Genomic DNA, 21,029 nt, shown 5'->3' with positions numbered 1-21,029 from the left:
CTATTTTCTCATTTGTTTTAAATGGGCTTGGGATCTCCCACTGAAGTATTTCTATGATGACTGCTTTAAAATATTTGTCATAAATTCTAACATCTGTCATTTTGGTGTTCATATCCACTGAATGTCTCTTCTTTAATTCAAAATGAGATTTTACTGGTTCTCAGTACATAGAGTATTTTTGTTTTTGTTTTCTATTGAAACCTGGAAATTTTGGTATTTTGAGATTCTAGAACCCTATTTGAATCTTCTGGTTTACTGGCTTTCTTTGACAAAATTTCCTGCTTCATTACTACCAGTTGGAGGAGAAGTCCAGGTTTTCCTACTTGGCCTCTGCTAACATCTGAGATGAGTGTCTCTTCATTACGTGTTAGACAAGAGTTGACATTCTGGCTTCTCAGTAGGCCTCTGCTGATATCATCTTGGCTGTGAGGGGAGGAATGTCTCATTAGAGCTCCCCTGATAGCCTCCACTGACATCATAAGTAGGAGGGGGGTTGTCTCCTTACTGTTCAAAGATGGCAAGAGTCCTGATTCTTCACTAGGTCTCTTTTGACATTAATGGGGACAGAAAGAAGCATTTCCTTACTATGAGATGGGAATGAAGGTGAGACTCCCCATGTGTCTCTAATGACAGTGAACCAGGAGAACAGGAAAGCAGTAGTGGGAAAGTCTGTTACTGACTGCCTAGCAGGGATGAACCTCCTGGCTAGCTACTCAGCCTTCTCTGAAACCACCCAGGCAGGGGGCTGGGAAGCCCAGTTACAACTTCATGAATAGAAGTCATGGCTCACCACTCAGTCTTGGCTGGCATGCGTTGAGATGGGGCCACGTCTTTCTGTGGTCTTTGGCTAGAATGGAATGGGTACCATCTGAAAGTTTTCTGCCTTGCTAGGCTGTCCCTTTCCTGGTCTTTTGGCTGGAGACATCAGGTTTTTCAGTCTATGCCTGTTGCTATTTCCAGCTTCTTCAGCTCTAAGTTTGGGCTATATTAGGCAAAAAGAAAACCCAGGGAACTCACCCCATGTCATTCCTTGAGTCCTGAGAGCCCTAGTCTTTATGCCTTTTCTCCACCTTTCAGAGTCTTCTTATGTTTTATTTTATATATAATGTTCAACTTTCAGTTGTTTTAGCAGGAGGAATAGGGCAATGTACATCTACTCCATCTTCCTGAAAGCAGAAGTCCCCACTTTTTAAACTGGTTCCCACTATGTCCAACCACATAAATTCCTGGAAAAATGAGGGTAGAGTCTGTGGAAGAGATCTTTCTTTACGTGATGCTTATGTATTTGGACAAATATAGACCACTCCACCATCCAAATGAATTATGTGGCTAAGCCGGACGTTTAAGAATGTCCAAGTTATCTGTTAATTCAGGGTAGAACCTATGATATAAACTTGTGCATACCAAATACTTGAAATGCTTATGATTTCACAAAGACTTATGAATTAAACAATTTTTCATTCAAAACTTTAAAATAATCATTAAACCATGTTTACTTAGGGAACAGATGTCTTTCATATAATCTGTTTTTTCCAAAGACACTAAACGGAATGAAATAGCTAAACCCAATTTCAGACTTTTGAACATATTTTGTGATAATAAAGATATTTAAATGTACTTACCTAATAGAATTAAAAATATACTAAGAAAAAATGGTCTATTACAGTGCCCACTGCACAAAGTAGGCAACTCAATAAGTATGTTATATAACAAAAGACAGTAATAAAAAGATAGTATCTAAAATTTACAGATAAATAGAAAAGCTCTTCCCTAGTTAATGCCAAATGTGAGGTTATACCATTTTTAATTTGTGAAATATGCTTTCATAGTTAACCGATAAAAACTATACTTCTACTTTTTATGTATCGCTAGCTTGTATTTAAAACTATCTCATTATAAAAATATATTCTCAAATGTGGTCGGCAATAAGCAGAGTCAAGGTTTCTTTGATCATGAAATTCAGAGAGACTGGTTTAGACAGCTCTAATCAATGAAAATAAAAGGTTCCAGTTACCTCACAAATCATTAGGAACAATTTTTTTTAAAGGTCACTAAAAGGAATTTTTCAGCCAACATTAATTTTTCAGGATTAAGGAGATATGTAAAACAAAAGTAAATTATAACACATGTTTTAGTATTGTCACTCACCCTCAACCTCCCAAGGACATAAACAGTGATGTAACAAAGTAGAGATAATCCTTAAATCACCTATTCTAGTGCAGAGCTTCCCACAATAGTTCCTCAGAATCTTAGTATCCCTTAAAATAGTCACAAATATCCCAGAGGAAAAAAAAATGTTAGGTTAAGCATAGTTAAGGAAATTTCTCTACTACAGGAATCCTCAGGGCATTTAAAATAAAATATGCATAGCGAATTTCCCAAAGAGGATTACAGTTGCACTGTTTCCCAAATTTAATCAAAGAAGCCTTCTCTTAACCTTCTATTAAATCCTGTTGGAGATGAGTGTTAAATAGAACTCAGTCTGAGAGGTAAGAGGGTGCCAAAAGAGCCCTTAAACACTGATCCCCTACATGGCCAGGTAAAATGAAGACCAGAAATTTAATAAATAGCATAGCTATAATGAAAAATAATTCAATGAACAAATTATGAAAAGCTTTCTTAAAAACTGTAGGCGATTCCTAGCACTCATTAGAAAAGCAGTCTGCTCTCAGTCATGCTGAAAGATGATCATAAACATTTATTATAAATGTCATACTGACAAATTAGCTAAATGCTATTTCCATTCGTATTTTAAGCTTAAATATTACTCAAGTTAATTTATTTGAACACAAAGATAAAACAAGTCTAGAAATTGGATGTTGCAGATGAAGGTTAATAAAACTTTAATTTTTAATAGAACCTTGCACTTAATTGCCTGAAATTAACCATCATGTATTAACCTCACTATATACACATATCTATTATATTGTGGCTCACTGAAAGAATGCATAGTAAATTGAACACAGAATTATCAGTGTTGCATGTGTATGTACGTACATGTGTTTATGTGTGTGCGCATATCCAATAAGACAAATATACCAGAGTCCGTGAATAAAAGTAGGAAAATAAATTTTAAAAGAGTTCAAGTCAAATTAAGCAAAATATTATATGTAGTCTGAATGAGATTCAACCAGATTTTTATAATCCACATTTATACTTAATTCTTTTTAAAACACACAGAATTAACAAAATACACAATGGCAAGCAGTGATATAAAACTAATTTTAGATGTTGTGTGATGATTTCTGTAGATTAAGAAACGTAGGTTATAGGTTTAGAATTCAGAAAATAATGGGAATTCACTTACCTCTAACTAAAGTTCTCTGAAGGTAGTATCCTCCTTAGAACCCCTATCTTGGGTAGTTCACCTGCTGTAATTTCCCCAAAGAGATTCCAGCAAAGTCTAGCAAGTTTTAAGTGCCCTTCTGCAAGCCCTATTAGCGCATGTGTGTTATATAAACTTGCTTACATACTGCGTCATAGCTGTAACCTCCAATTCCCACTGAATCACCACCACCATCACTACCACCACCATTCATGTATTAATGGAGGACACCACCTTTGGAGAACTCCATTTGGAAATGTGTCTTTTTTCACTTCTCCAGAAGTATCCTCCAAAGTGCCTCACTGTGGAATCTATAATGTAGTTGAGAGTGTGGTGGTAATTCAGCAGGCGAGAAAATGAGGACACAAAGATTTAGCTAAGCAACTGGACTTGATTACTCAAATACAGTATCCCAACATAAAACAAGTAACATTAGCCTCCTCAACACTCAATTAATATGTAAAAACATTAAACTGAATGTATACATGAAATAGCTTTCATAAAAAATACTTTCATAACCAAAGCAGAAAACATCGTCTTTATCATCTGGGACTACCAAATATTTCCCTAGTGTATTTTGCTAAAGAAGTGCCAATATTTAGGGCCACCTGGGTGGCTCAGTCATTAAGCGTCTGCCTTCGGCTCAGGTCATGATCCCAGGGTCCTGGGATCCAGCCTCGAGTCCTGTTCCCTGCTCAGCGGGAAGCCTGCTTCTCCCTCTACCACTTCCCCTGTTGTGTTCCCTCTCTCACTGTGTGTGTCAAATAAATAAATGAGGAGGAGGAGGAGGAGGAGAAGGAGGAGGAGGAGAAGGAGGAGAAGGAGAAGGAGGAGAAGGAGGAGAAGGAGGAGAAGAAGAAGGAGGAGAAGGAGGAGAAGGAAGAGAAGGAGGAGAAGGAGGAGAAGGAGGAGAAGGAGAAGGAGAAGGAAGAAGGAAGAAGGAAGAAGGAAGAAGGAAGAAGAAGAAGAAGAAGAAGAAGAAGAAGAAGAAGAAGAAGAAGAAGAAGTAGAAGTAGTAGTAGTAGTAGTAGTAGTAGTAGTAGTAGTAGTAGTAGTAGTAGTAGTGGCAATATTTAAAAGTGAGTTAGGGGGACGCCTGGGTGGCTCAGTTGGTTAAGCAGCTGCCTTCGGCTCAGGTCATGATTCCAGCATCCTGGGATCGAGTCCCGCATCGGGCTCCTTGCTCAGCAGGAGCCTGCTTCTCCCTCTGCCTCTGCCTGCCATTCTGTCTGCCTGTGCTTGCTCTCTCTCCCTCTCTCTCTGACAAATAAATAAAATCTTTAAAAAAAAAAAAAAAAAGTGAGTTAGGAAGGGGCGCCTGGGTGGCTCAGTGGGTTAAAGCCTCTGCCTTCAGCTCAGGTCATGATCTCAGACTCCTGGGATTGAGCTCCACATCAGGCTCTCTGCTCAGCGGGAAGCCTGCTTCCCTCTCTCTCTGCCTGCCTCTCTGCCTACTTGTGATCTCTGTCTGTCAAATACATTAAAAAAAAAAATGAGTTAGGAAATAAGTCATTGAAAGACAAATGTTAATTTTTTAATATGCCCCTCCTACCTTAAACAATTAAAAAAAAAAAAAAGGTCTTCTACTTGGATTCCCACCGACTGATTCAATAACTTCTTATCAATTACTTCTTGAAAGCCATATGAGAGTATGGAGAAAAGCAAAGGGAAACAACTGTCCGAGGGGCCAGAGGACCAAACCATTTTGGAAGCACTGTTACAGAGGATAAAGTGTGGAGTAGCTTTAAAATCAGTGATTTCAGCTACAAGCCAGCATCAGCTTGGTAACAACATAAATGAGGCCCAAAACAATATAGCCCTGAAAGTGTCCCCTGGCTCATAATAAATTCAGAATAAATGTTTCTGAACACTGTGATTTTCAAAATCAACTTAACTCTTTCCATGGCTCTCCTTTTGTATCAGTAAATACAATAAAATGCAACAACAAAATGATCAAAAACCAATTGAAGAATGGATAAGACAATGAGAAAACCTTAATCTCCCAGTTGTATTCTCAGTATATAATTAAGCTTATTTTTAATTAACCAATTAACTAATTTATATCAGATTCTTCAAATTACTGTACTTCTATGATGCATGTTTTTAAATTAAATTTTAGAATAAGGATGTTCCTTTATGTGGAAAATGTGGCCTCTGTTTATCCTAAAAACTAGAGGTTATTTTTCCAATTTAAAAAATATATGATGGGGCGCATGGGTGGCTCAGTGGGTTAAGCCGCTGCCTTCGGCTCGGGTCATGATCCCAGGGTCCTGGGATCAAGTCCCGTTTCGGGCTTTCTGCTCAGCAGGGAGCCTGCTTCTCTCTGTGCCCCGCCCCCCCACTCTGCCTGCATCTCTGCCTACTTGTGATCTCTGTCAAATAAATAAATAAACTCTTTGAAAAAAATATAAATAAAAAATATATGAAACAGGACATCTGGGCGGCTGTCAGTTAAGTGTCTGCCTTTGGCTCACTCAGGTCATGATCTCAGAGTTCTGTGATCAAGTCCCTCGTTGGGCTCCTTGCTTGGTGGGGAGTCTGCTTCTCCCTCCCCCTCCCTCCCCTCAACCCCCTTCTCATGTGCTAATAAATAAAATCTTTAAAATATATATATATATGGAATATACACAAAACAGAAAGTACTTTCCAATACAAAAAATGGTCACAAAAGAGCATTTATAAAACGGACTCTTTAGAGGTTAGAAGGAAAAAAAAAGGATAAAGTGAAACAATCTAGTCATCTATCAGAGAGAATAAAATTCTGAACCATGAAGCAGTATATTTGCATTCAATTTCCCTTTTGTACATGCACTATTAGGACTCACTGAAGGGTCAAAAATCTTCTAGATCTTGCTAGTTTAAGTGCAGGAATTACTAACAACCCAAGAAGGTGTATCTAGGATGATACTTACCTTACAACAGATTATACCACTGTGCTATTATGTATTCTGGGTATGGATACACAAGCAGTCAGCTGAAAGGTACACACCACACTAGCAAATGCTTGACTGGACCCATAAGGCCGGATGACCAATGGAATATCAAGATACGTGTCGATTCTCCAGCCCTCATAACCACATTCCAGACACCTCACGTAGTCCTTCAGCTTGCCTTGATATAGTTCATTTATAAGATCAGCCTAAAAATAAGAATATTAAAAAGTGTTCCTTAAAAATTATTTTTAAAATACACAAAAACACAATAATTCCTGCTTTTAATATAAGTTTCAAAGGCTACTCATTCTTTACTGCTTAAGTTTTAGAAAGCTTTAAGATTTATCTAAAATTCTATTTTAAAAATGAAAGCTTGACCAAAATTAAACATCAAAAAAATTAGATTAACACTAATTTAAGAATCAATGTACAAAAATTAACTAGTTCAATTCTCTTATCACTAAAAACCCCACTAATAAAATGGTTTGTTGAAATCAATTTATTATACTATTATACTATTAAGCTTCATATTATCTTTTCATTAGGTTGAGAATACATCTCATCTATCACTTTAGGCATGTTGATAATTACATAACTAACTAACCAGCTAGTTTTATAGCTTTATACATGCATACCACTACTCTCACAATACTATATTCTGATTCCTATAATCCTATCTTCTAGCTCAAGGTACAAATAAAACTTTTTAACTTTCAGTAATAGACATAAAACAATTTTAAGGGGAAACATTATACTGCAAATTTTCTTTAAAAAGGTATAGACATTTTTTAAAAATTCTGTCTCCATCAAAATATCCTCATTTAAAAGAATGGATCTCTCACCAAGTCCCCAAACTTAGCAAACTTGGGCTTCTGTCCCAAAAAAGATAGGTAATTCCTTTAGTAAGGACCCTCCAAGTGAATGTCTCGCCTCAAAATTCTTTTACCAAAATTTGGGAATGCAAAAGGAATGCCCCAGTTGATCTTTCAATGGAATTGTTGACCCAAAGAGGGGCATAAAAAGGGTAAGAGTAACTTCAGACCTATGAAGAAGAAACAGCCCCTAATACCATATACATAAAGTTACTACAATATAATAGGACTAGGTAGAGAAACTAGATCACTAAGTAAACTTAATTTTTTTTCAAGATCTCTTAAGTAAGAATGGAAAAGAAGTAAAGTGTATTACAATTTACCTCTTTCATAAATTTCTCTCTCGAACTTTCTAGGGCTTATAAGCCTTCAAACTAAGACCCATCGTCATTGTCTATACTACCGCCATTTATTTAATGAAGCCTTCTTCATTCATCTGCTTCCATCATATTTGATTATATCTTCTGCATCTTAGAGGGCATTTCTTTTTTTTTTTTTTTTAAGATTTTATTTATTTATTTGATAGAGAGAGACACACAGCAAGAGAGGGAACACAAGCAGGAGGAGTGGGAGAGGGAGAAGCAGGCTTCCCACTGAATAGGGAGCCTGATGCGGGGCTTGATCCCAGGACCCTGAGTTCATGACCTGAGCCAAAGGCAGATGCTTAACGACTGAGCCACCGAGGCACCCCATAAGGGGGCATTTTTAAGTGGTTCAAAGCAGTGTTTTTTAAACAGATCTGATAACAACCCAGTAAGAAAATAATGTGTATCTCAACACAGTATATCCAACTATAACAAAATTAGCACAAAATAATACTTACCCTTACTTTTGTGCTATTCTCTTATACTTTCCTATACTATTCCATCTTTTTTAAGTGCTGATATAGATTAACTAAACTGATTTCATAACATAACAAATGGATGACAACCTACAGTTTGAAAACTCTGGCCCAAGCCATCATCCTAATTCCAATTGGAGAGCAGACCCTCTAGGCTATCTTCCAGATTCTTCCTCCTTTTTTATGCCTGTGATTCCAACCCCACCCTTATCATTAGAGCCACTATAAACCCTCCTCTTTACTGAGTTCTCAGACCCACCCAGTTCAGCCTTACTCTCCATCCCAGAATGATATATTGAATGCTCTTCCCACTTCTAACCTGCTCTTTTCCTACAGGAAAAAGAACAAAGTCAGATTAATAGGAATCCTAAATGTCAAAAGCGTATCTCCTTGGTCAAAATGAAGGTAATATTCAACTATACTTAATCTGCTATAGATTATAATACCTGTAATTTACTTGGTAAATATCTGAAAATACTGTTCAAAAATCATCCCCCCAAATCACACATACACATGTATGTATATATTTATATATGAATTATACAGTTTTCAATTAAAAAGAGACCATCTAAACCATAGAAACCAACTTCCTTATTTTAAAGATGAGGAAACTGAGGTCTAGCATGGTTTAATGAGGATCTGTATGACTCAGTTAATGGCCAAGTGAGAACCTAGTACTTTCAATTCCCCATTCAGTACTTTAACAACTGAATGCCAGAGTTTTAAAACATTTCAAAAGAATAAAAGTTACTTATGAATGATTTATTATAAAACATTCCCTTCAATCTGAGATCAATTACCTGTTCTGTTTGTTTCCATTTCTGTTCCAAAGCATCAAACATGACTCTGCACAGTTCTTGTACATCATGCTGCTGCCAAGCTATTTTAAGATAAAATTTAATTATAAAAACAGCAATACATTAAGTATAATGAAACATTAATTTGTTGTTTAAAAGCAAATTGTCAAAAACATGAAAAAGTCTACACAAAATAACTCTAAATTTAAAAAAGAACACACACTATACATTACAGTCATGAAAAGGTAATCACAAGGAAAAGATCAAGCAATCTTAGTATTTTATAAGTAACATGCTTTATGGTGTTATTATTTGTTATTTTTGTTATGTTTCACTATAGAGTTAAGAAATATGTTAAGAAAAATCTACAACAACAAACTAAAAATTTTAGTTTAAGTACACAAAAATAATTTAACCAAACTTATTTTACAAGAAAATTTTAATCAAAAATTTACCCCTGGTGCTTAAATTTAAAAAATAAATTATTTTTAAATCTAAGCAAAAGGCAATGAGAAGATTTATGGTAAAGTTAATTAAGCGATTAATATATTTTGTTTATAATACTGTCTCCCAGAATTCCTGTGAATATTAGAAACATTAATCATTATAAGAGAATTAGTACCCTCACTACTATCCCATCCAAAGCTCCTTGTAACATCTGTGGTTTCAATTGCTCTCTTTTTGCTGGTCTGTAACAAAACAAAAAGCCTTTGGAGTTGGTATGGGATACTTGTCACTGGGTCTTCTTCAGATTCTTCAAATTCCCACCTATTAAAATAAAATTGAAATAATATGAAAATTATTCATAAAATATTTTTATTCTTTTAGGCAGTATTAATATTAACATCACAATAATGTTAAGACCTTAACTCTGGGGTTATACAGGATTTGGATATTAACTGAAGCAATTATTTAATAAAAGAGTAGTCTTTCCCTAATTCATAAATTCAGAAGAATTTTAGACTTTAACAAGAAAAGGCATGCAACACTAATGAAAGGCAAAGCTCATCTAAAAGTAATCAAAGAATCTGAATTTGATCAAGACTCTTGTCCTAATTATTAATTCATAAAAATAGAGGTAACAGAACAATAGTAAATGACACTATAGCATTCAAGTATCAAAATCCAAAAAAACTGCAGGAGAAAGGATGTCAGTTTTCAATATATGTATTTTCATTTTTTTAAAAGATTTTAAAAAAATTTTAAAAGATTTATTTGACAGAGAGGGATCACAAGTAGGCAGAGAGGCAGCCAGAGAGAGAGCAGGAAGCAGGCTCCCTGCTGAGAAGATAGCCCCACGTGGGGCTCGATTCCAGGACCCTGAGATCATGACTTGAGCCGAAGACAGAGGCTTTATTTAACCCACTGAGCCACCCAGGCGCCCCCAATATATGTATTTTCAGGGAATAAATTGCAAGGGGAAAAAAGATGGAAGGGAATTAAAAATAGGTTAAATAGATTAAGAATGTTATCAGTCAGTTGCACTGTATGGCTCCTGTGTGGTTCCTGATTTGAACAGATTGTTTAAAAAAAAAAAAAAAAAAGAGGCAATCAGGGAAACCTTATTAGCCCTGATCTGAGATATATTTATAGATGATTCAATGGGAGTGTGCTTCCAAATAATTAGAATAGAGGATATTAGATAAAAAGGACTGATCATGAGTTGATAATATTCAAAGCTGGGTGATGGGTACAAGGGGATTCATTATAATGTCTACGGTCACAAGTAAATTTGGATGATGAGCTTCCATATGAATGGCCTGATAATATAATGTTGTTTGAGCAACACAACCAATATTCAAAGTTCCAAAAACACTTTAAATACATATTCACAGTAATTTCAAGGATGTTATTCAAGAGTAACACACAAAAAAGGAAAAATCAGTTAATGTGTACTTTAAAATGTCTTAAAAAAATAAGTTATGCATACCTTAAAGAAAACATACAAAACAAGAGTGTATTAAATGTAATACAGTAAGATACTCATAAAAATAACGGACTTTTAGGGTTTATTTAAATATGGATTTCCTTCATAGAGCATTTTAAAGTACCTGATATATATATATGCCATCTTTTACACACACAGACACTTACACACACACACACACACACACACACACACACAAAGGAAAGCTGCATTACATTTTAATTAGAAATAAAGTTTAAAAAGACAACTTCGTTTCTTAAATTAAGAAGTGAAAGGAAAGAATATGGTTCATATATTGAGATTATCTCAGAAAGCAGATAACATATTTCTTTATAAAGATGTTAAAGCTGTGAGTGAAAGCTTTAATACAGTAAGTAATGCCAACTGTAAATCTTACTAATTTTATCTTTTGCTCATCTATGCACTTCTGGTTCTCTCTCTCTACAAATTTTTCATATGTTGGTCTCTTATAAGATCTTTTTCTCACATACTATTCAAGATGTCTTATGAAGTGAGAAATACCCCAAACTTAATAAATAGATCCAAGAAGGTAAATTAGATTAGTTAAAACCTATACTTTATTTTTTTTTTAAGATTTTATTTATTTATTTGACAAAGAGAGAGATCACAAGTAGGCAGAGGCAGGCAGAGAGAGAGGTGGAAGCAGGTGCTGTGCTGAGCAGAGAGCCCGATGCGGGGATTGATCCCAGGACCCTGAGACCATGGCAGGCGGCAGAGGCCCAACCCACTGAGCCACCCCAGGTGCCCCTATACTTTCATTCTTAAATCAAATTTATTTATAAATTTTTTTTGAATACTCACTTATATAATGCATTCCTAAATTCAGGAGTCATAAAAAGTGTCTGCAAAAGGCTATTCAAATAGCAAGTCATTGCTTGGTTTACTAATCCCACGTATCCTTTAAAAACAGAACACAAATATATACAAATCAGCATTTACATTAAAATTGGAAAAAGAAAACTTATTAAGAATTTAATGCACAGTAAAAATTGAGAGGTTAAGGTCACTTGGAAATTATTTTAGTTTCTTCAAAAGCAGTAAGAAAGACCCCTTTTTCTAAAATGTGTAGTATGTAAACCTTGTTTCTCAGAAAAAGTGAGTATATTTTGTTAAATGTCCAGAGATATGCACGGATATTATATAGCATTTAGTAAAATTTAAAGAGGAGTATTTCAATATAGTATGTTTACTTGATTTAAAAATAATCTTTGTTCCCCAAATTGATACACTGTTAATTAAAATGGAAAGGTATAAACACATTTGCTTTACTTATCACATACCCAAAACCGAACTGAACCAGCTACCCATGCTATCAGGGTCTATAAACCAGTTCATGCCAAGAATTAATAACATGAGATAAATTCATCATATAAAACTCAGAATGACTTCCTCTATTTTAATAAGCCCATGAAGTACGAGATTCTAAACATCAGCACACTATGCAAAGAGTGACTATAAAGTAAGAGAAATCAGAAATAGGGAAGAATAGAGAGAGGGAGTGGGGTAGGGTGGAAGGAAAAAAAGAGAAGCTTATAGGAACTTAAAAGTCAATGATTAAAATTACTTAGCTTTATATATCTGATTGGATATGGCTACCACTGTTGAGAACATTTTTGGAATTTCTCTTTTGAAGTAGATTTCAGGCCCAGTTTATGAGACACACATACACCAAACAAATCAGTCTCATCATTTTAGTTATACCGCATTACATGAGCAAAACGTGGTAAACACTGCGTAATAATTAAACTTATATACTCCCACTTAATACTGAATGACTTGGGTACCCCTCCCCCCAAAAAAAGCCTTAAATCTTTTCTCAACAGATGCTGAAGGTGTTCACTGAAGCTTTTCAAAATACTTTTCTCAATTCCCCAATTATCAAAACGTCTTGAGAAATGCTAGACTCCACAGATAACTATATTGCCAAAAGTGATGAAAGGACAAGTATGCATGATAAGCCTTGGTCAGTTGTGGAAAAAAGGAACAGATTCCATGTTATCTGTATGGTTCTAAGAAGAGATCAAGTACCTACCCCCACTTTTCACTTAGGACTAAGGTTCAAGTTTTAATTTCTAATGCCTTTCATATTTAATATTGTGTTTATCAGGGCACCTGGGTGACTTAGTCAGTTAAGTGTCCAACTTTTGCTTTTGGCATAGGTCACGATCTCAGGATTGTGAGATGGAGCCCTGCATCGGGTTCCACACTGGGCATGGATCCTGCTTAAGATTCTCTCTCCCTCTCAAAAAAAAAAAAAAAAAAAAATCCAAAAAACCTACTGTGTCTATTCTGCTGTACATTTGTTATAGAATTATAAACTCTGACAATACGTAACCATCCCCCTCCTGAGTTGTTCCTTGGCACCCTGTCTTTAATCCATATTGGAGCCTTCAGCTCACTGTTCTGTAAAGACCTATTTACTTACATGTCTTCCCCATCAGACTGTGAGTGGAGGGATCAAATCTGATTTATTGCTCTACTACTTAGCACAGCAGCAGGTGCACTTAAGGGGAAAATGCATATGACATACAGGTAGTGCAAATCTCCATGGTGTATGTCCTGATTATTAATAATAAAGCATTATTTCATTCTTAGATCATTTAAACAGACTCTTCCACAAGAACAACAGTGTTTTGGCCACGAGACCAGGCTTATTGGTCTATATCTTCTTTTTGGCTGAGAATGCCTGGAATTTCCACTTCTCCATCTCCTTCCCCCAATCCCTCAACAATCAGGATGAATGCTATTACTGTCTTTTGTATACCTATAGACCAATCATGTATCATTCATGTGTGACCTTGTTTCCCTTCCCTGGGCTTAAAAAATGGGGGGTGGTAGAAGAGGGTTTAAGAAAAAGAGGGAGCACTTAATTATTACCAATGCTCTTTATTTTCTCATTAGCAATAAAAATCATATAGAAAAAACTATGGTTATGTGTACTTGATTTAGCACCACATCTGCACAGTATGAACAGAGTTCCACATAAAGGTACTATTTGCCAAAACTATGAAGATTTCAGTGATACTAATAAAAGTGCCACTGAGTAATAGAAATCTTTAGTCATTAAATCAAAGAACTTCAAATGACAACTGTTATCAAACGGGTCCTATATCTGAAATAGCTGTGAGTCGATATTGTAAGTTTGAGCCCCTAAGGGAGAAGAAGGTGAAAACATGTCACTCTGCAAGCGGCACATGTGGAAAGAAATCCTAAACAGAACCTGCAGGTAATGAAGTAGCCATCAATTAGGCCAAATCAAGAATGCAGAATGCAAAAGGTCAACTCCTAGAGCTGGTAAAATAAAAGAACTGCTAAAGAAACTGGCCAAGAATAGTTATCAAGGATTCAGATAATGGAAACACCCTAGTTACATAGTTTCTAATCACCTGCAAGTTCACATTAGCCTTCAATCTGCTTTATGTTCACATACACAATACCCCACCCCTACCCGCCCCTACACTACCTCCTATCAACAGTGGCTGGCTATCCCAGGGGGATTTGGTAGGCAAGGGAGACAGGAAAGAAATCCCCAAACCTCCAGCATTATGGAGAAATGTGTTCCTTAGAGCCAAGTCAAAATCATGACAACATTTTGTACATGGTGCCAAGATACACAGTAATTTAAGGAAAATGCAAATTCAACAGTCACTAACAAAATTATGTTTAAACCACAACTCCTTTGGATACTTATAGACTACTTTAATTCAGAAAGGCAGTACCACTAGAAAACTGGAGAAAATTGTATAGGTAGGAAAAAGGAGTGGAGTAGAGGTGTATGAGAAACAATTATCAGGAATGAAGGCTACGATTAAATGGCAATTTAAAACAAAGACCTCTAAAAATTGTTTTAAATGAATTTCAATTTAGTAATTAAGTATTTCCTTATCCTAAGGAAATAATCAGAGATAAAAATAAAAACTTATGTACAAGAGTGTTCATCATAACATCAGTAATAATTTGCTTAAACAGCTAAACTATACAGTGAAATAGTTTTTCAGTCATTTGAAACCCTATATTAAAAAACTATTTAACAGCATTGAAAAATGCTTATCATACAGTATTAAGGAAAAAAATGCATAATAAAAAATGCTCAAAACATGTGATACCCCATTTTCTAAAAAAAAAAAATATATGGAGCAAAGATAAAACAGAAATAAGCAAAATCACTGTAAGTAGTTTCTGTTAGTAGTACTGTCAGTGACTTTCACTTTCTTCATTTTAAAGTATGACAGTGAGTATGTATTACATTTGTATAATCAGAGAAAGAACTTTTTAAAGTATGAGTCAGTCTCTAGGAATTTAGAGACATCATAGAGCCACAGAGTATATACCACAAAGTAGGAATTCTATAAATACTCCTACATAAAGGACTGAATTGGTTGTCAGAATACAAAGCAAATAGTTCAAGAATCCTGATTTGTTAAACCTGGAACTTTCTCAAAATATTCCAACTATCTCAGAATAATCTAGGGTGCTTATTTGAAACAAAATGTAATTTATCCAACCAATATTTTGGGAAATAATGCCTCAGAACCCACATTTTTAACAAGTATCTCCAAATTATTTTTCAAGAAATAAAAATTTGAGAATCACTTCTCTAGACAGTATAATAATGAATAGCTTTATTATCTCCTGTTATCTGAAACAGAAGATAATTCTGTATTCTCTTTTATTCCTGGTACTTGACTGTACAAAGTTTTATTGATATAAATGATCCTAAATACCAAATATAGCCAGCTTTTACTGGTATTTCCAAAACAAACGTACTGGTAAGCCTGTACAAATGATCAGCTATGAGTAAATTATCTACATTTTAATGACAAATACAGTAAATATAAGACCACAGATCACATTAGGACAAAATTTGCAATGCAATGTTATAGTTTTGTTTATATACTAAATACCTGCATAAAATACTTAAAAGTTCTAAGAGTAGAGGTTCTGCAGTTGCCCATAGCAGTACCAGCTGTGAAATCGAAGGCTTCTCAGAACCCAGGTTCCACTTCTTTTAATATGAATAATACTATCGACTGCAAAGGTTTGCTATGAGATCAAATGTTATTTAGAAGTAGCCACATTATATTCAGGCAATTAACCAATCTTACATGTAAAGGAATAAACCTTTACATAAATAAAACAATTTCACTGCTCAATAAATTGAAAAAATTCAAACACCTAGGTTTAATAATATTCAGAAAAAAGTTAACAGGAATATTTAAATTGTATGATTAATTTCAAACCTACGTTAGATTAAACTAAAAGATGACACAGTAGGTCTAATAAAATAAGCTCAGCCCATCTGTTTCAAAATGCAAGTATCCTCCACAGTCTATTCTAATCCAGAAAGATAAAATGAAAACATTCCTATCCAAACAAAGTCAACTTCAGAAATTTAAGGATAAATTTAAAATAGAAAATTATCAGAGAAGAGTCTTCCCTCAAAATACAATGTTCAGTATTTTTTACTTTATTACTAAATACTGGCAGTAACTATATAGTGAAAACAACGACTTGAGGGAAAGAGAAACCACATTATTGTTCTAACTATTTCTGTTAACTAGTGACCTTGCTCTGGGTCTCAGTTTTCTAATCCATAAAATGAGGTTATTAGCCTTGAGATCTCTCAGATTATTCAGGGTCTAACACCCTATGATTTTATGAAAATACAACGACCACAGTAGTAATAATAAATCTTACCAGTTTCTGATTTATTCAAAATAGATGAATAGGAGTAGTTTTGGCTGACATAATCACTGGTAGAGCCCACAGAACCTTCTCTTGGAAGTGGACCTATAAACCGGTCATGGACACTATCATCCCCAGCACTGGAATCCTCCTAAAATGCAGCATAACCAATATTTACTGAATGGCATATGTTGCTGAAACAATGAAAACAAACAAACAAACCACATACTAATTGTTAAGGCAATGAAAAAAACACAAGGTATTACTATTACCACCAAGACATTCAAAGGAATGTATGCCCTCACCATTTCCTACAAGAAGGCTCAAAAGACACCCAATGTAAAACACTTTGGAGAGGTGCTCGTGTTTCCTTTCAAAGTTCCTATTTTTCCAATTTCCCTTAATTCTCTTTCAAATTTTGTTTATATGAGAGGAAGAGAAAATTCCATTGTGAACTCTTTGATGACAGGGTCTGTCATTCATTTTTACACCATCCTTGCCAAGTAGACCTGGCAGGTAGGGCAAACTTAAGTATTGGATAAGATGGATTGTTTCCTACTGTTTCTAGTACAAAATTTGCTATTAATGAGAAAGGTGTCAAAAAGGATTAAGGGATATAAAATTAGCATAACCAATTAAGACGGAGCTGAAGAGAAATTACTATGCATTTTATAACATGAATTCCCATATCACAGACCTAGAGTTCCCTAAATTAATACCTAATTTATATTTCAATGTCAATCAAAATCTTCTCATTATGTCAAAAAAAATGATGAGAAAGAGCAATTTCTGGTATTACTTCAGTATGGATGCTCTGTGTTTAATTATTGCCTACTGTCCAGACAGGTATTCTAATTCACAATAGACTTCTACATGAAAAGCATCACATATGAGAACTTTTGTGAGTGAAGTTTCATTGAAGAGAGGGTTCTGAAGAAGTCCATAAATTCTGTGAGCCTTAGTTTCCCCAGCCTGTAAACAGCCTGTAAATCAGACCAGGTTTTCTCAATCTTTTTTAGGAATGACCCTGAAATTACACAATCTCTAGAGCCACTGAACTAAACAGGAAAGCCCACTGAAATACGAAGAGAGGAAAAAACTAAAAGAATAGAAATAAAGTATGTAACTTGAAAAACTAGTTATTGCAGAAAGGAGGGTGGGAAGCAAAACTGGGGGTCTGTCCCTACCCTAAAATACAGAAAAATCTAGGCAAACTGCCAAGGATTTACAACAACCAAGCAAATGCCTAACCAAAGGAAGGCCACTGAAACACAGCAGGAGATCTCTGTGGCGTTTTAACTTATCCTAGATCTACCCAGCCCTGTTATGATGGTAGTCTCGAAGACGGCAACCTGTTCCCAATGCAGAAACAGACTGTACACAAAAGCAACAGTGCTATGGATGTTGACTGTTACCATGTTAACATATACACTTATAACAAGCCAACATAAAATAGAAAAATAATTTATTATATATAAATCACAAATTATATCTCTCCTCCTTCCTTTAAATACTGCTTCCGAATAATGACAGTACACAAAAATTATGAATACAAGGCTTCTAAATAGTTTACCAGTAGTATTTGAGGCTGTTCACCATCTTTATCTGTCAAATGCAGAAAGTTCTTCTTTCCTGGCTCAAAATTAGCATCAAGAAGAGATTTGTCACTGGTATGGTCCAGTGGAGCCTATGGGCATAAAATAAAATATCTCAGATTATGAGAAACATTAATTATAATAATAAAACAAGTAATGTGTAAATGAATCTATAATTCTTGGGCTCAAACACTATTTTTTTTAATAAAGGTTCTGACAAATTCTGTTAATCTAGACTTGGAATTAACTTATTTACTCATGTATTAGGATGGCTAAGCCCAGTGACAGTGCATATACTGACAGTTATCCAGATGTGCACATTTCCCAACATCTAAAAAAAACTGGAGAGAAAAAAGGTAAAGAAGTATTACACAAATTTTTGTGTACGTATTACACAAATTACACAAATTTTTGTGTACGTATTACACAAAAAAATAATTATAAACATCTGTGTTTTTGTGTTCTCTAAAATATATTCAATACAGTGTATAATGGATTTTAATGAAGACTAGCTAAAGATAATTTTATATAACTAATAACTGTAAAAACATGCATGATATATGAATATGAGAATTTGCCAATAAGCAACACACTAAGCAATCCAACCAAACCAATTATGTAATATACCAAAATGGGCACTTTTGGAAAGACTCCTTAAGGAACAGCCTGTCCTAGGTAAATGATAATCTATTTCAAATCCACTGCCATGATTCAGAGGCTACGAGGAGGACAGAAATCATCACTCTTCTGAAAATTAAACATCTAAGATACGTAGTCTTTACCTAACTCTTTTTTATCTGGTAAGGCAATTTCAATTCTCATACACTCTGACTGGTGGATGAGAGATGGAGCTCTGTACGCTCCAAGTCCACAGTAGGGACTCACCCACATGCTAGTCCATTGCTGAGAAAAATGAGAGATGAAATGAACCCCCCATTCTTTTGCTTTAAAACTATTTTGTTATATTAAAGAATGTTTTTAATGCTTCCAAGATATGAGGAATGCCTCCTTAGGGGACTTATTTTACAGAAATGCCTTTCTTAGGAACTTAACATTATATAAAAGTGTAAGTACTAACAACAAAAAAATAAAAACAAAAACCCTAATTGTAAAAGATGTTGCCACTTGCTATCTGTGTGACTTTGGGCAAGTTAATTCCATTTCCCCATGACTCAGTTTCTTTACCTGTGACATGAGGCTGTAATAGAACCTACCTCAGAGTGGTTATTAAGGACTGAATAAGGTTGTACTTGTATAGAACCTCATATAAGAACAATACTAAGCACAGAGTAAGTTTAAAATAAGTGTTAAGTAAATAAAATAACAAACATATGATCTCTCTTGACTGGCTCACATCTAGAAATCCATGTGAAAAATGGGACATAGAAAATCAGAAGCTGGGAGGTGGAGGAGGGGGCAACTGGATGATGGACATTAAAAAGGGGGCACATGATACAATGACCACTGGGTATTATATAGGACTGATGAATCACTGAACTCTACCTAATAATATAGTGTATGTTAATTAACCAAATTTAAATTTAAAAAAGAAAAGAAAACAGAAAATCAAAAGCGACGAGAAGTCACAAGGGAGGAAAGGTATGTTTGGGTCCTTTACATTCTGATAAAAAACCAGATAATGTAGCAGGAATACACAGGTGTTTTTCCTCAACAAATGCATATATCTAAGGGTACGAGGTGGTGGGTAGCTAAGTGGGCTATGTTTCACAAAGCATACAGGCAGCACTGTGCAGTAAGCAGGTGAAGGTGTACTCACAGAAATATACAGTAAGCAAATAAACATACAGAATCAAGTACTTGAGAACAGTCATAGCTAAAGAAAGGGAAACAGGTAATCCTGATATACAGCTATTTTTTTTAAAGATTTTATTTAGTTAGTTGAGCATGAGCAGGGAGAGGGGCAGAGAGAGAGGGAGACGCAGACTCCCCACTGAGCAGGGAATCTGATGTGGGGCTCAATCCCAGGACCCTGGAATCATGACATGAGCCAAAAGCAGACAATTAACCAAATGAGCCACCCAGATGCCCCATGACATAGATCCATTTAAAGTTACTATAGATGTTAATTTAACACACATCTTTGGCATGCCTAGGGAGACTATCTATGAAGGATGCAAAATTAATACTATGAGGTCCCAGCCACCAAAATACATGCATTCCACCACATGGAAAAGACACAAATGAGTAACAACTATAATAAAAGAAGGCTAAGTGGCACAGAACAAGAAAAATGCAATTGGGGGACAAAGAAATTACTTTTAAAGTGGCATGAGGAAACATCATTTATGGATTCTTAAAAGTAAAAGATAAATAAGACTTGGGGAGCATACATGACAGTACAGAACTTTTTTTTTTTATTTTTTTATTTTTTCAGCATAACAGTATTCATTATTTTTGCACCACACCCAGTGCTCCATGCAATCCGTGCCCTCTACAATACCCACCACCTGGTGCCCCCAACCTCCCACCCCCCACCCCTTCAAAATTCTTAGATCATTTTTCAGAGTCCATAGTCTCTCATGGTTCATCTCCCCTTCCAATTTCCCTCAACTCCCTTCTCCTCTCCATCTCCCCTTGTCCTCTATGCTATTTGTTATGCTCCACAAATAAGTGAAACCATATGATAATTGACTCTCTCTGCTTGACTTATTTCACTCAGCATAATCTCTTCAGAACTATCTTTTTAAAAAGAGGCAACATTAGGGGCGCCTGGGTGGCTCAGTGGATTAAGCCCCTGCCTTCGGCTCAGGTCATGATCTCAGGGTTCTGGGATCGAGTCCCGCATCGGGCTCTCTGCTCAGCAGGGTGCCTTCTTCCCTCTCTCTCTCTCTCTCTCTGCCTGCCTCTCCGTCTACTTGTGATCTCTCTCTGTCAAATAAATAAATAAAATCTTTAAAAAAAAAAAAAAGAGGCAACATTAGAAGTTACATAGTGATGTAACAAGGAGTATTCAAAGTTTCAGGTTAAATATTATTTCTCTTTGCATATTTTGTTGGACTACCAATTTTACTA

General features: G+C 35.4%; 1 protein-coding gene across 3 annotated transcripts in view; it reads right to left on the bottom strand.

Annotated features, from left to right (window-relative positions):
- The window catches only part of USP47 (ubiquitin specific peptidase 47), a 117,075-nt gene that overhangs the window by 46,424 nt on the left and 49,622 nt on the right, over positions 1 to 21,029 (bottom strand). For all 3 annotated transcript variants that reach the window (XM_047690322.1, XM_047690323.1, XM_047690324.1), the window contains 6 exons: positions 17,975 to 18,088; positions 16,414 to 16,552; positions 11,518 to 11,614; positions 9,391 to 9,536; positions 8,772 to 8,851; positions 6,315 to 6,464 (listed from right to left, as the gene is read on the bottom strand). In XM_047690322.1, the coding sequence (XP_047546278.1) occupies positions 6,315 to 6,464; positions 8,772 to 8,851; positions 9,391 to 9,536; positions 11,518 to 11,614; positions 16,414 to 16,552; positions 17,975 to 18,088 (726 nt within the window). The remainder of the gene's footprint in view (positions 1 to 6,314; positions 6,465 to 8,771; positions 8,852 to 9,390; positions 9,537 to 11,517; positions 11,615 to 16,413; positions 16,553 to 17,974; positions 18,089 to 21,029) is intronic.

This window comes from Lutra lutra, chromosome 10 (assembly GCF_902655055.1).
Source record: "Lutra lutra chromosome 10, mLutLut1.2, whole genome shotgun sequence".
NCBI classification, from domain to species: domain Eukaryota; kingdom Metazoa; phylum Chordata; class Mammalia; order Carnivora; family Mustelidae; genus Lutra; species Lutra lutra.
The sequence above is the reverse complement of the archived record's forward strand: the minus strand, read 5'-3'. Positions and strand labels throughout refer to the sequence as shown.